This window comes from Sarcophilus harrisii, chromosome 5, assembly GCF_902635505.1.
Source record: "Sarcophilus harrisii chromosome 5, mSarHar1.11, whole genome shotgun sequence".
Taxonomy (NCBI): Eukaryota; Metazoa; Chordata; class Mammalia; order Dasyuromorphia; family Dasyuridae; genus Sarcophilus; species Sarcophilus harrisii.
Genome location: NC_045430.1, coordinates 76,595,530 through 76,610,863, shown reverse-complemented (window position 1 = coordinate 76,610,863; position 15,334 = coordinate 76,595,530). Strand labels below are relative to the sequence as shown.

Genomic DNA, 15,334 nt, shown 5'->3' with positions numbered 1-15,334 from the left:
GGGGGCTTTTTTTTAAATCTAAATTCCTGCCCAGGCATCTCAACCAAAAAAGTAAAGGACTTAATGGCCATTATTGATAGGCAGCAAAGCCTTTTTCCTGCCCTTTATTGTTCATTGTTAATGAACAGTAAGTAAGCTGTTGTTATTATAGGCAAGGCCTAACTCTAATGGTTCAGGTTTGGGTTGTAATAAAATGGAAATTATAGACCATCCAAAATTAATAGGAGGAAGATGATTTAGCTATGGTATAGAAAGGACACAAAACAGCCATTCAGTTAGGTTAGCTCAACTATCAAAACAGGGCCAATTTATATTTAGATCTTCCAGGTCCAATGCTTCATCCAACGCGCTACCAAGTGGCCATTAGCTGGTGCATTGGGTAATAACCTACCATGTTCTCTCTGTGCTCTTCAGACAATTATGAGGAAATGAAGTGGTAGAGGACAAGAAAAGTGAGAGGAGAACTTGGAGGTACTGAGTTAAGAAAAAATAAGAAAACACTTTGAGAGCAGTGACTTAGGAGTGTTAAAGCTGAGACTTGTTTGCCTACAAAGGGGAGAATTTAGGGCAGGGATCCTCAAACTATGGTCCGCGGGCCAGATGTGGCAACTGAGGATGATTATCCCCTTCACCCAGAGCTATGAAGTTTCTTTATTTAAAGACCCACAAAACAAAGTTTTTGTTTTTACTATGGTCCGGCCCTCCAACAGTATGAGGGACAGTGAACTGGCCCCCTATTTAAAAAGTGTGAGGACCCCTGACTTAGGGTGTTCCTCTAAAGGTAAACTAAGAGAACTGCCTGGGGTATGTTCTGGTTGTCTGCAGAAGAAGGTTTTCCAGGCTGAATAAAGATGTATGCCTTGGGCCAGGAACAAAGGGTCCATCAGGACAGAAAAACCAAGGCCCAGTGTCAGTGGACAGTATATTAGAGAGTTTTTAGTTACTTTGAATACTGTGCCCAGGATCCCAGAAAGAGGGAGGAGCATCCACAGCTGGTTTTTTGTCTTTCTGTTCCCAGTATCTGACACATAGTAGGCACCTAATAAGCGCATATTGAATAAGTAAATGAATAAAGTGAAAACTTGCCAGGAGACTGATTGTCAGGGGACTGTTCTGCGGGAGCTTTGTTTGTAAAGTCAAGTATGTATTGATTGCTTACCATATCCTCGATGTTGTAGGAGATAAAGGAGTTTATAATCTGAGTCTGGTTGAGAAGACAAAAGTGAAAATGTGAAACTATAACAAGTGGTACAAAAAAGAATAAACATGCTTATAATCCTTTGGAATTATTATCTAATGCCAAAAACAAAATTAGAGCAAATTATTTAAAGGGGGCGGGGATGTGGAGGAGTGTATAACAGTATCTGAAAAGAAATCTAGTTGTTTTAAATCTTTTATTTTTATAATTTTTACTGAAATGTGCAATATACTTTGATAGTGATTTTGAACTCCAAATTTTGAGGTGGTTTTGAATTTTTTTTTTTTTACTGTTAGATTCCAGAGTTTTGAAGACATAATATTATTTGATAAAATGATCAAAATGTTGGGTATTAGTAACTTTATGAAATTGAAAGTAACATGGTACAATGGAAAGAGCTCTGAAAGTGAAGTAAAAAGATCAGAGTGGAGAGCTCAGGCCCTTTTGTACTAGAATAACTTCAGGGGATTGTTTTGAGGATAAGATAAAATTTAACAAGTAAAAGTGCTTTTGAACATTGTAAAACATACAATTCATTATAAGGTATTTAAATAGTAGAAAATCTTTCCAAAGATTTTAAAACAGTTTTTGTGCATGGTATTGGAAACCTTATATACTGTTTCATCATTACTATTATATCATTTATTTAAGAAACTTGTGTGTCTCTTTATTGCTCTCTAGGATAAAATACATACTCTTTTTTGGTATCTGAAGTTTTAAACAATCATCTGACTTCAGCCCACATTTCCAGTTTCTTGGACAGTATTCCTACTGGTCCCAAATCCCCTACTCTATTTCCAAACAAACCAGTCTACTAGATATTTACTGTGTATGACAGTCTATCTCCCTCCTGCATATTCTCCTTCTTCATCTGTGTCCTCCCTTCAAGGCTCAGCTCAGAGATTACTTCCTATGCTTGACCTTCTTTGAATTCCCAGTTCTCTGTGCTTCTCTTTCCCCCCCAAAAAAACCCAATTGCTTTTTATATTATCTCTATGTATAGTGTCTCTTCCCAGTAGAATGTAAGTTCCCTAACTTTAGGGGATATTTTGTTCTTGTCCAATATCCCTAGTCCTTCGCACAGTACTTTGTACATTGACTAATAATTTCTTGTTGAATTGAAAGATCCACTTTTTAAAGAAATCTCATGTCATTTGCTTTACAGTTGATGGCAATACCTGGGCACAAGTAATTGCTTTATACCCAACTTTAGTAGAATGCATAACCTGCTCGTCTCCAGAAATCTGCTCAGCACTTAAAGAGGCATTAGTTCCCTTTAAGGACTTCATGCATCCACCAGCATCCAAGGTACAAAATGGAGAATCTTGACCACATATTTGTTTTTGAAGGAAAAAATATATCCCTCAAAAGAAAAATGTTTGCTTCTGAATGAGGACTCACTTTTGCTTCTGTGAGGACATCTCTTGAAAATAATTCTTGGCAGCTGTTGTTGGCTTCCTTTTAATTGTACTAACAAGAGCTTGATGATTTATGTATACTACAAGCTTAACACCTCAAAAAAGTTCCAGAATGAGCAGCAGAGCAAGCCTTTAATAAATTAAACTGGATAGATGGAATTATAAATCGAATGTGCCTGCTACAGTATATAGAAGTGGTGACTGAAAAGTGGGCTTATGTACAGTTTGTGGTGTATGTGTTAATGATGTAATTTTAAAGAAGTATTTCAATTCAGTCCTTTATTAGGCTGGTGTTTTGCACCCTTTTTCAAGTACAAATTGTACAAAAATTTTATGCAAGATGGTACTGTAACATTCCATATTGTCTGTAACCAGCCTTTGTAAACAAAGGGAGATGATATACTTGTGTATACAATAAATGGTACAGTTCTGTATAAAATAGTTGCATTTATTATTTAAATTTTTTAAAATATTAATAATGCTAAATGCTTGAGAGGATATGTATTATGAATACAAAACTGTATGCTTATGTTTTTACTTATTTTACTTTATTCATTAGCAGATTGCTTATCACATGATCATGCAATTAGCTTTGTACTTATTTTGAATGTATTTATAATACTGATTAAACATCAGACTATAGAAAGGTCATATGAAGACAGTGACAAATTGTCAGTGATTTGCTGATTTAAAGTTTGAAATAAATTAATACATTAAGATATTTGTAGCATTATGACTTCATACCTCATTTCTTGAATATCTCTTGCCAATTTGCTTTATTCATTTTTGTATTTTCCTTCTGGATTTTAAATACTATTTCTACTGATTCTTACCCTCACTAAAGGTATTTGTCACTGTCTGAATTATGACCTGAGCAGGTTAATTTAAAATAGCCAAAAATTTTGGCTATACCGGATTTTATTTGTTTCGGTTTCTTCACTTTTTTTTTTTTTTTTTGGTACATCTTTTCAAGGGAAATTCCTGTGCTAAACTTTAAGTAGAAAATGTGTGTGTATTATAAAACAAGGAGAAGTGTATTTTTGGAGATAGTCATGCATTTAGAAGTACAGTAAACTTTCTGTCATGGAGTAAAATGCTTTTTTGTTTCACTTTCCTAAATCTAAGTATTGGAGAAAGTACTAAGTACTTGTTTCTTTAAAAAAAAAAAAAATTATATCCAAGGTGAATATACTTTTTATTTCATGGAGTATGGTAATACAGTATTTTTAGTTAAAATTTTCATTGATTGGAAAGGATAATGATGTTTAAAGCAGTGATTATTTGTAAGGAATACAAATGGTAGTAGTGTATTGAAAAAAATCTTTAATTTTAATAGATTTTATACATTTTTGACTCACCTGATCAAATCATAAAACTGGTAGAATGTATCTAAGTTGTTATGAATTTCATAGAAACTTGGGGTTATTGTTAATTGTGTAATTCTAAAACTTTTCATATTGTCAGTATCTAAGAACATGAAGAGAGTATAGGTATAGGTAGAGATGTTTCAAAATGACCTTTTTTAAAGTAATTATTGAACTTTTAAAATTTCATCTTAAATTTTATGCAATATATTATGTTTAAGTTCTGTGATGTCACATTTTTCCTCAAAACTTAAAAGAAAGCTATTTAAATGCAATTTTTGTACATCATTCTGTCTTCAGGTATGGTTAGTTTAAAAGTAAGAGATAAGTATGTTGTGTTAATGTAAATTAATAACTTACAATTCAGCAACTTCCGGGGGGTGGTGGTGTATAAAATATAGTCAGAATATCTGGTATTTGAATGTCATCAGGCTGAAAGTAACTCATTTTGAAAAAGTTTCAAAATGAATTGACTGGCATATATACCATTGTGAGCATTTAGCTAATGAAAGTTAAAGTGTGCAACCTGTGAATTTTATTTACATGCTAGACTTAACTTTGTAGGAACATGTTGCATAAACTCAATTGCTTACATTGTAAATTTTAAGGGTGCCTGAAATGATTGCTCCTTCTTCCAAGCACTCTTTTGAAATGCAGAGAACATCAGAAGGGATTAATACATTAAGTTATTAACACTTCAATATGAATTCCTTCCTTACCTAAAGAAGACTGTTTTACTGTAACTGCCAAAAGAAAAATGCCAAAATCTTCCATTTTATAGCCCTGATACTGAGTCTTCATTTTTAAAATGGGCTAGATGATCTCTTAACAATCCATGAATTTATGATTATGTTTTTATAAGGAAATAACACTAAATGACCTTTGTAATTCATGTATTAAGCACAATTTGTGAACTTTTAAGTGGTCATTTATCAATTTTCTCTTCATGTTTTGTTTAGGGATTTTTTTCTTTTTGACATTTTAATATTTTTCAAGAAACAATCTAAAGAGGATATATATCCATCTTGTAGCTAGCTAGCAAAGTATCATACACCCTTTCTGATACTGCTTACAAAAGGTGAAAATATCATTTTTATAGCTGATTCTCCATTTCCCTATTTTTATCTTTACTGCCAAAAAGGGAAGTAGGTTATGGGGTAAAGTACCCTCATTTAATTCAGATTCTTAAAGTTTCTATTTGCTGTCCAAGAAATAGAAAAATTGTACAAAAGGCATGAAAGATATCATCAAAGAGGTATGATCTCACAAGAACCTGGTCACATAGCAAGAACTAGGGCTAACAAATCAACAGTTTGAGTGCTTCACAGATACTCACATAATATTATGAAACCTAGGAGAAGGCTTCTAGTATGTTTAGTGCACCCTTTGTAGAAGATTATGATTGGGTATGAACTAGAGCCTCTAAGATAGCAAGGAAAGGATGGGTTGTGAGCTACCACAAGAGGGAGTATCTAAATCAGTGGGGTCACAAATCCACTGAAATATTTATTGCTTAAAATTACTGCTAGCTTAAAAAAGATTGATAGGATATGTAAGACCCTAACAACAATATTTATTTTTATACTTGTAAGCTGTTAAGTGTAGTGGAGAATTAAAGAGAAAGTAAAAAGATCAGTTCCCTGCCTTTGAGTTGCATAGAATTAAATTATATATTTGCAGACTGTCTTGCTGAAGGATCATCCCAGTCATTCTGCCTGTCGTCCATAAATGGGCTGAGTATAGGGGACTCACCTGTGATTTCATTGGCACAGGCAATTCACAGGTAAGGAAACTTCCTTGACCAGTACAAGGCAACCACCTTCTCTGCAAAATTTAATCTTAGTTGCCTAGACCACTTATGTGAGTGGTCACTTATGCAAGAGTCACATAATCGTTATGTCTCTGTCACAAGAGGCACTTGAACCCAGGTCTTCCACAACCACATTGTATTGATCATCACAAAGATAAGCAGACAAGGAATATGGATGTAATAACAGAAATTAATCATCATGATTTAAAATCAACGCCCTGCCCCCAAAACATAGTTCACACATGTGTTTGTTGTCTTTTTTTTCCCCCCTTTTTTCAGGAGGCAGAGTGAGAGGCAGGAATCATCTTTATTATTATAACCAAAATCACTCAAATATGATAGAACCAAATGAGGGCTACACACCCTGCCCCCTGCACTTTCCTTGAGGAGCTCATTGTCCCCATTGGTGGTCAGGATCTCTGTTGCAATAGCAGCAACAAGCATCTTTGGGAACCTGCCCACATAGGTGCTACCAGTGGCAGTTGGAGCTCTGTCATGAGAATCAAGGAAATGACCTGAAACTGATGCACAAGCTAAAAACTGGTGGGAGGGCTGTGAAATTTCTAGCAACAGTGGTTCTGATAGAAGCAGCCACAACACTTTCCCCAACTACTAATTTATGTTTTGAAAGATATATTTGTAAACATAAAATCATGGTACTATATATACAAAGAAGACTGATGTACCAAGATTAAAGTACAATATTGTTTAATGATTGTCTACTATTAGAGTCACTTGTCATTGTTTGTAAGAAATAACAGTTAATATCACTAAGAAGTGTTTTTATAGGGTGGAGCAAACAAATGTATTAATATATCCAAATGGCTCAAGTCAAAACATTTCCTTATGACAGGGAAATAGTTATGCTTTCAATTTGAGAGTTAAGGGATTTTATAGACTAGGAAACTAAAGCAAAATAGTATAGCTGTACCTCTGTGATAAATGTGTTCATGAAAATTAACACAAATAATTTTTAATAATAAAATCATATTTTAACTATATTAGGACAAATGTTTTTTTTTTTTTTTTTTTTTTTTAAGAAAATGTGTGATGACTCCTTTTGTAAAGGGCAAAAACTACTTTCCTTTCCCCCTTCCCATCTCCCCCCGTAATTTCATAGGATTGTAGATCTTGAGCTGGAGGAAATGTCAGAAACCATTGTCCACTTCCCTAATTTTATATATGGAGAAATTAAGTGTAGAGGGCTGAAACTATTGAGTCAATGCACTGAGGTCAGGACTGCCGAGCACTTGAGGCTTACTACAGATTGAACAATACTCTTATGGGCATATGCTTAGAAAATGATCCTTCCCGCTATCCTGTGCTGCCTCAATGATTGGTGTATACAGAGGATTGTAGGAGGGACTAGGAGGTAGAGTAAGATGAGCCAGGGTCACTCTTTTGTGGTGGACGAGGAAGAAGGAGGTTTTGGAGATTCTCTTCCATCCCCTTCACTTCTACCCCTAAAGACCAAGAATAAAGACTAAGGACTTTTGCTAATCCTGACTCTAGCTGTTTCTGGGGTGTCCTGGGTGCTAGCACGGTTGTCACAACTAAGGGCCCAAGAGGTTGTGACTTGTTCAAGGTTATACAAGAAGTAATATTCAAGAAAGGATTTGAACCCAAATCCTTTGATTTCAAATCCAAAGATTTCACTGTATCAATTTTGTCAACTATAAAATTTTTTTTAATTATGTATTTTATTTTCTTAAAGTACATCTAAAATTATTTTTATTACAGTGACTTCATTGTGAAGTTGGAAATAAAATCTAAAATTTTCAACTTTCATGTATCCACAATTCCAAAACTGGCAAGAATATGATTATTCCATGTATTTAGATAAGGAATGATGCCAACTTTATCAGTCCATTATTTGTTAAAGTCTGATTTTCATTAATAATAAATATAACTCATTATATATATTATTAATGAAATTCAGACTTTATATACACACACACACACTTAGAGATCTTCAGCTGTACATGTGGCATTTTCCATATTTCCATGTCTTCTCCCCTTTCTAACCCTTCTTTCCATTCTTTTTCTTTCATTATATTTGCAATTACTTTGTTTCCTTTCTTCATGCTTCCTTTTCTTTTGTCTCTATTTCCTCTGTGCCATTATTCATTTCTCCCTTCTCTATTTCGGTTATTATAACTTCACCCCCTCTACAATTTATAGAAATATATATGACAGTGAAAGCATCTTAGCTAAATGTCCTTGAGCAGCTAGCTGACAAATGTGTATAAAGGTGGTGAGACAGGTATATCTCTTCCATCTGATTCTGCCATCACTGCCTTTCTAAAGGTGTGCAGTGGCATGGCATAGGCTCCTGAAAGTAGAGGTCGAAATGAATTTACTCCGTAAGCACTGCTTCCTCCTTTACTAATGCTTCATCCCCAGAAGTCAGTAGCCAGAGCCAACTATTTGTCTCATTGTTCCATTTGATTCTGGATCCTAGAAAGGAGAACCAATTTGCTCTTCTTTCTTACAATTCCAACCATAGTTTATGATTATTTTTGAAGGTCCCAGCTTCCCATGCAGAATTCATTTTCCCATTAGAATCACAGAATCTTCTTTGTACACAGGTCCTCCATCAGCCAGCACCACACCATCCATATGTGAAACTGTTGGTTACAGCAAATGGAGAAGTTTTGAATGCTGTGAATAAGTTCACTCACCTTGGCAGAATATTTTCCAGGGATGTCCACATTGATAATGAGGTTCACGTTCACATTGCCAGAGCTAGCTCAGTGCCTGAGAGTCTCTGAAGAAAAGTATGGTAGGGAAGAGGTATTGGACTGACTACTAAAATGAAGGTCTACGGAGCTCATTATTGTATGCCTGTGAGACCTGTGCTATGCTAGGAAACTCAGATGCTTCCATTTGAAGTGTCTTGGGAAGATTCTGAAGATTGCCTGGCAGGATGAGATACCAGACACTTTTTAGAACTAACCTGCCAACCATTCCCAGCTCTACTGCAGAGAGCACAACTCCATTAGGGTGGCCACATTGTTCAAATGCCAAATGTATGCTTGCCAAAAAAATTTATTTTATGGAAAACTCACACAGGGCAAGCTCTCACAAGGCAGTCAGAAAAAGTGATACAAGGATAATCTTAAAGTCTCTCTAAAAAACTTTAGAATTGCTTGTATGACATGGGAGACATAGTTATAAGACCACCCAGCGTGGCATACCCTCATCAGAAAACGTCCTGGGCTCTGTTAGCAAAGCAGAATTGAATTAGCCCAGAAGAAATGCAAATACTACAGTTAGAGAAATCCCTATAAATGCTCATAGGAATTATTTGTGTCTGACCTGTGGCGGAGCTCTCCGACCTCATAGTGGTCTGATCAGTCAATTGGACACACTATAACTTGACTTAATATAGTGATATTGTTTTGGTCCTTTTCAAGAATAAAGGACAACAACTAGAAGTCATTTGTTCCAATCTGTTGTTTCTAATTTTACTCTCTGGGATAGCATAGAATAAGTCTAATCCATTTTCCTTGACCGCTCAAATACTTGAAGGGGTTGTCATGACCCCCTAAAACTCTTCTCCAGGCATTCCTTCAGACAGCCCTCACAAAATGTATTCTCTAATCCTCTTAACCAGTGGTTCTCAAACTCTTTTTCTCAGTATCTTTATGGCATTAACAACTATTGAGAATATGTCCAAAGAGTTTTTGTTTATATGGGTTACATAATAGATATTTATCATAAATAGAAAAAAAACTAATTTTGAATTTGTAGATCCTCTGAAAGGATTTCAGAGACCCTCAAGGATTCACTGCCCCATACTTTGAGAACTACTGCTTTTAACCATCTTTCTCTGACTGTACTTCAATTTGTCAGTATCTTCCTAAAAAGGATGCTTGATAGATTGGAAAGAGCTTCATAAATAACCTTGAACCCTGGAGCCCAGGGATCTGAATTCCATTCCTTCCTTTGACATTTAACTGCCAATACTCAAAACTAAACACAGTATTTAAGATATAATCGTCAGGATGTGGGAAAACTGGAACACATTGTTGGCAAAGTTGGGAACTGATTCAACCATCTTGGAGAGCAATTTGGAACTGTGGCCAAAGGGTTATCAAACTGTGCATAGCATTTGGTCCAGCAGTATCTCTACTGAGCCTGTATCCCAAAGAGATCATTAAAAAGGGAAAAGGACCCACATTTATAAAAATGTAATAGCTCTTTTTGTAGTAGCAAGGAAACTGAGTGGATTCCTGTCAATTGGAGAATGGCCGAACAAGTTACAGTATATGAATATTATTGTTCTATAAGAAACAATCGGCAGGATCATTTCAGAGAGACCTGGAGGAACTTATATGAACTGATGCTAAGTGAAATGAGCAGAACCAAAAGAACATTGTACACAGCAATAACAAGATTATACCATGATCAGATGGACATGGCTCTTTTCAACATTGAGGTGATTCAGGCTTTAAAAGACTTTGTGATGGAAAGAGCCATCTGCACCATGAGAGAGGACTATGGGGATTGAGATCACAATACAGTTTTTTCACTTTTTTTGTTGTTGGCTTACTTTTTTTTTCTTTCTCGTTTTTTTTCCCTTTTTGATCTGATTTTTTGTTCAGTATGATGAATGTGGAAATGTGTATAGAAGAAATGTACATGTTTAACATATATTGGATTACTTGCTTTTTAGGGGAGGGAATGAAGGGAAGGGAGGGAAAAAAATTGGAACACAAAGTTTGCAAGGATGAATGTTGAAATCCATCTTTGCATATATTTTGAAAATAAAAAGCTATTAGTTAAAAAAAAAAGCTATAGTTTTCATTGGAGCAGAGTACAATGGGACTATGACTTCCCTTGTTCTGAACCAATATTAACTGATACCAAGCTTTCATTTTACTCAAATCCCCAGATCTCTTTTAGATGAACTGCTATCTAGGTAGTCCTTTCTCTCCTATAAGTATAGGAGTTAACTTTTGAACCCAACTGTTAGATCATTTTATCTTAAATTTAATTTTGTTATAGTCAGCCTGTGCTGACTATACATACTTATATACATACATATATATATATAGTCAGTATAGCTGTGAAAGTGTTTTTGGAAACCAGTTAAAACCAACATTTTAGCTATCCCTCCAAGGTTTATAATATCTATATGTGCTATCTGTGACTTCCAAGTCATCAGTAAAAAATGGTAATAGTGCAGAACCAAGAACAAATTCTTGCAATACTACAATAGACTTTGCTACAAGATAATGTTGATCCATGGTTCTGAATCTACCAAACGCATGTTGTAATCTAGCCTATATCTTTCTGCATCTAATCTCAAGGATAATGAAAGAGATTTTCATTATCAAAGCCTTACTGAAATGAGATCACATTATTAGCAATTTAATGGATTGTCAAAAAAGGAAAGGAGGTTGGACGGGTATGAATTATGGTCTAACCTGTTCTACATGAATTATGCTGCGTTTTGTGATCTTGTACTTCCCTTTCTAAATGCTCATAAATAATGAGTTTAGTAATATGTTCTCATAGCTTGCCAGAAATCTAAGGTAACTTTATCAACTTATTGTTTGAAGAGTCCTCCATCTGCCTTTAAAAAAATATTGAAACTTTGCTTTCTTCATTCTTATGCTATTTCCTCCATTTGTCCTCATTTTTTTCACTATATCATCTGCCACATGGAATTCTGTGCTTGGTTATATGAAATCATTGAGAGCATTTTGGCATTCTATTACTACTTACATCTTCACTTATGTTGAATTTTACTTCCCTGCTAACCATTTCTAGTAATGGAATGGAATAGGAAAGTCTCCCAATCTAAACATCAATTTCATTGGTACGTACAAGAAGAACTGAAAAGTTCTCCCTTCTCATTTGAGAGCTGTTTAAATATTTTAATCTGTTATATCTGTACCTTGAGTAGTTCTAACTCCTCTGGTCTTTTTCTTAAGTGTAATGTTTTTGTTGTTAAATCATTTTAGTCATGACTTGACTCTTTATGACCCCATTTGAGGTATTCTTGACAGAAGTACTAGAATGGTTTACCTTTTCCTTCACTAGTTCATTTTACAGATGAGGAAGCTGAGGCAAACAAGGTTAAGTGACTTGACCAGGATCACACAACCAATACATGTCTGAGGTCCTATTTCAAGTCAGGATGATGAATCTTCCTGACTCCAGGCCCAGCATTCTGTGCATTATGGTGCCACCTAGCTAGTGTCTCTAGCTCTAGCTTATTTTAAAATACCCCCTTGTCCTTGGAATTTTTAGATAGCCTCTGCTTATTGTGAGCTTTATCATTCTTAAAAGATTGTATTAATCTTTTGTATTATTACTGTTCCTCTTTGCTCCTTTTTTCAAACCTCATTTGATCATGTCCATATAAGAGTTATTTATGTCACCTGAATTTTACTCATGAGAGACTTCTCTACTTCTTGATTCTACTTCCCATTTAAAATGTAGGCAAGGTGATTCTGAGTCAAAGTTATTTCAAAGTCCTCAAGCCAATTAAGAATTCTCTGTGCTATAGATGAGTGAGGGTTTTTTAAAAAAAATTTTTTTAATAGACATTGTTTTATTAATCACATTGGGAGAGAAAAATCAGAGCAAAAGGGAAAAACCATGGGAAAAATTAAAATAAAAAAGCGAACATAGCATGTGTTGATTTACATTCATTCTCCTTAGTTGTTCTTCTGGATACAGATGGTATTTTCTGTCCAAAGTCTATTGAGATTGCTTTGAATCATCAAATTACTGAGAAGAATCAAGCCTTTCATAATTGATCATCACACATTCTTGCTATTATTGTGTACAATGTGTTCTGGTTCTGCTTGTTTTGCCCAGCATCAGTTCATGTAAATCTTTCCAGGCTTTTCTATAGTCACTTGTTATTTTTTATAGAAAATAATATTCCATTTACTTTCTTATACCACAACTTGTTCAGCCATTTTCCAGTTGATAGACCTTGAGTCATTTTCCTATTCTTTGCTACTACAAAAAGAGCTGATATAAACATCTTTGCACATGTGTGTCCCTTCCCTTCTTTATGATTTTCTTGGGATGGAGATCCAATAATGACACTGCTGGGTCAAAGGCTATGTAGACTTTGATAACCCTTTAGGCATAGTTCCAAATTGCTCTCCAGAATGTTTGGACCATTTCACAACTCCACCAACAATTCATTAATGTCCCAGTTTTCCCACATCCCCTCCAACATTTATCATTATCTTTTTGTCATTTTAGCCAATTTGAGAGGTGTGAGGTGTGGTACGCCAGAGTTGTTTTAATTTGCATTTCTCTACTCAATGGTGATTTAGAGCATTTTTTCATATAACTATAGATGGTTTTAATTTCTCCATCTGTACCACTACACACCTGTCAGACTGGCTAGAATGACAGGAAAAGATAATGCGGAATGTTGGAGGGGATGTGGGAAAACAGGGACACTAATACATTGTTGGTGGAATTGTGAATATATCCAACCATTCTGGAGAGCAATTTGGAACTATGCTCAAAAAGTTATCAAACTGTGCATACCCTTTGATCCAACAGTGTTTCTACTGGGCTTATACCCCAAAGAGATCATAAAGAAGGGAAAGGGAGTCTGTATGTGCATGAATGTTTGTGGCAGATCTCTTTGTAGTGGCCAGAAACTGGAAACTGAGTGAATGCCCATCAACTGGAGAATGGCTGAATAAATTGTGGTATATGAATATTATGGAATATTATTGTTCGGTAAGAAATGACCAGCAGGATGATTTCAGAAAAGCCTGGAGAGACTTACACGAACTGATGATGAGTGAAATGAGCAGGGCCAGGAGATCATTATATACTTCAACAACAATACTATATGATGACCAATTCTGATGGACCTGGCCATCTCCAGCAATGAGATGAACCAAATCATTTCCAGTGGAGCAGTAATGAACTGAACCAGTTATGCCCAGCAAAAGAACTCTGGGAGATGACTAAAAACCATTACATTGAATTCCCAATCCCTATATTTTTGCCCACCTGCATTTTGGATTTCCTTCACAGGCTAATTGTACAATATTTCAGAGTCCGATTCTTTTTGAACAGCAAAATAATGGTTTAGCGATGTATACTTATTGTGTATCTAATTTATATTTTAATATATTTAACACCTACTGGTCATCCTGCCATCTGGGGGAGGAGGTGGAGGGAAGGAGGGGAAAAATTGGAACAAGAGGTTTGGCAATTGTTAATGCTGTAAAGTTACCCATACATATAACCTGTAAATAAAAGGCTATTAAAAATTTTAAAATTAAAAAAAAAAAAAGGAAAAACATTTTTTAAAAAATTTCTCCATTTGAAAATTGTTCCTATCCTTTGACCATTTATCAATTGGGGACAGATTGTAGAAATGAGACCTTTATCAGAAACACTGGCTGTAAAGATTTTTTCCCCAGCTTTGTATTTCCCTTTTAGCCTTGTTTCTGTTGGCTGTGTTTGTGCAAATTTAATTTAATGTAATCAAAGTTGTCCATTTTACCTCTCATAATGTTCTCTAGTTCTTTTTTGGTCATAAATTCTTCCCTTCTCTTGTTCTCCTAATTTATTTATGGCATCATCCTTTATACCTGAATCAGGTATCCATTTTGACTTTATTTTGGTATGGGGTGTGAGATATAGGTCTATGCCAAGTTTCTGACATTATTTTCCAATTTTCTCAGAAATTTTTATCAAATGGTGAGTTCTTATTCTAGAAACTGGAATTTGTAGATTTATCAAGTTCTAGATTACTATAGGCCTTGATTATTGTGTCGTATTTTAGTGATCCGCCACTCTATTTCTTAGCCATTTCCAAATGATTTTGATGACTACTGCTTTATAATCATTAGCTCAGTTTATCCAACAGTTTACAGTTTACAGAGCACTTTACTTTCTTCTTAATTTTTTGAGATTTTTATACCCATGAGGAAACAGGCTAAGAAAAGTTAATTACCAGCCACCATTTAGTTATAATAAGCTAGGGTCCAAATCAAAATTTTCAGAACACTGATTTAAACCTGGAAAGGACCTTAGAAATCATCTAGTTTTTTGCCTTCATTTTAAGCCCAGAGGGTGAAGTGAGGGGCAGAACCAGGCTTTCCATGTTAGTATTCTGACTAAATACAGTACTCTTTGCACTGTATCACAGTGCCTCAAACATAAATCTGTAATACTCATCTTGTAGGAAACTATTTAAAGCTTATTTTAAATATTTAAGGCATACATTAATTTTTTCAGAAGTCTGTTTTTAACCTTTTGTTTTCAGCTTGTCCTCTTCTGTTTCACAGTACATACTTTTAATAGAAAACCTTGCACTTGACAATTTTTCCATTAAGTCTTTATAGGGCATATTTTGTACATATATCCTTGGTCCTAGCAATGATACCAACTGGAGAATGGATTTTTCCTAATTACTCTGTGGAATTGATTCTATCCTCTCAGGTAAGAATACAAGTATAATTGCATCCTTGAATTTTGAGACCTTTTTCATTTGCTACAAATGTGGTCACATCATTTTATTTTAAGTTGTAATTTAATAAAT

At 35.0% G+C, this 15,334-nt stretch overlaps 1 protein-coding gene across 6 annotated transcripts in view; it reads left to right on the top strand.

Annotated features, from left to right (window-relative positions):
- MON2 (MON2 homolog, regulator of endosome-to-Golgi trafficking) overlaps positions 1-6,791 on the top strand; it is a 127,160-nt gene extending 120,369 nt beyond the window's left edge. For all 6 annotated transcript variants that reach the window (XM_003770828.3, XM_003770829.4, XM_031940934.1 and 3 more), the window contains one exon: positions 2,364-6,791. In XM_003770828.3, coding sequence (XP_003770876.1) covers positions 2,364-2,527 — 164 coding nt within the window. In that variant the 3' untranslated portion in view covers positions 2,528-6,791. The remainder of the gene's footprint in view (positions 1-2,363) is intronic.
- Positions 6,792-15,334: the final 8,543 nt, after the last annotated feature.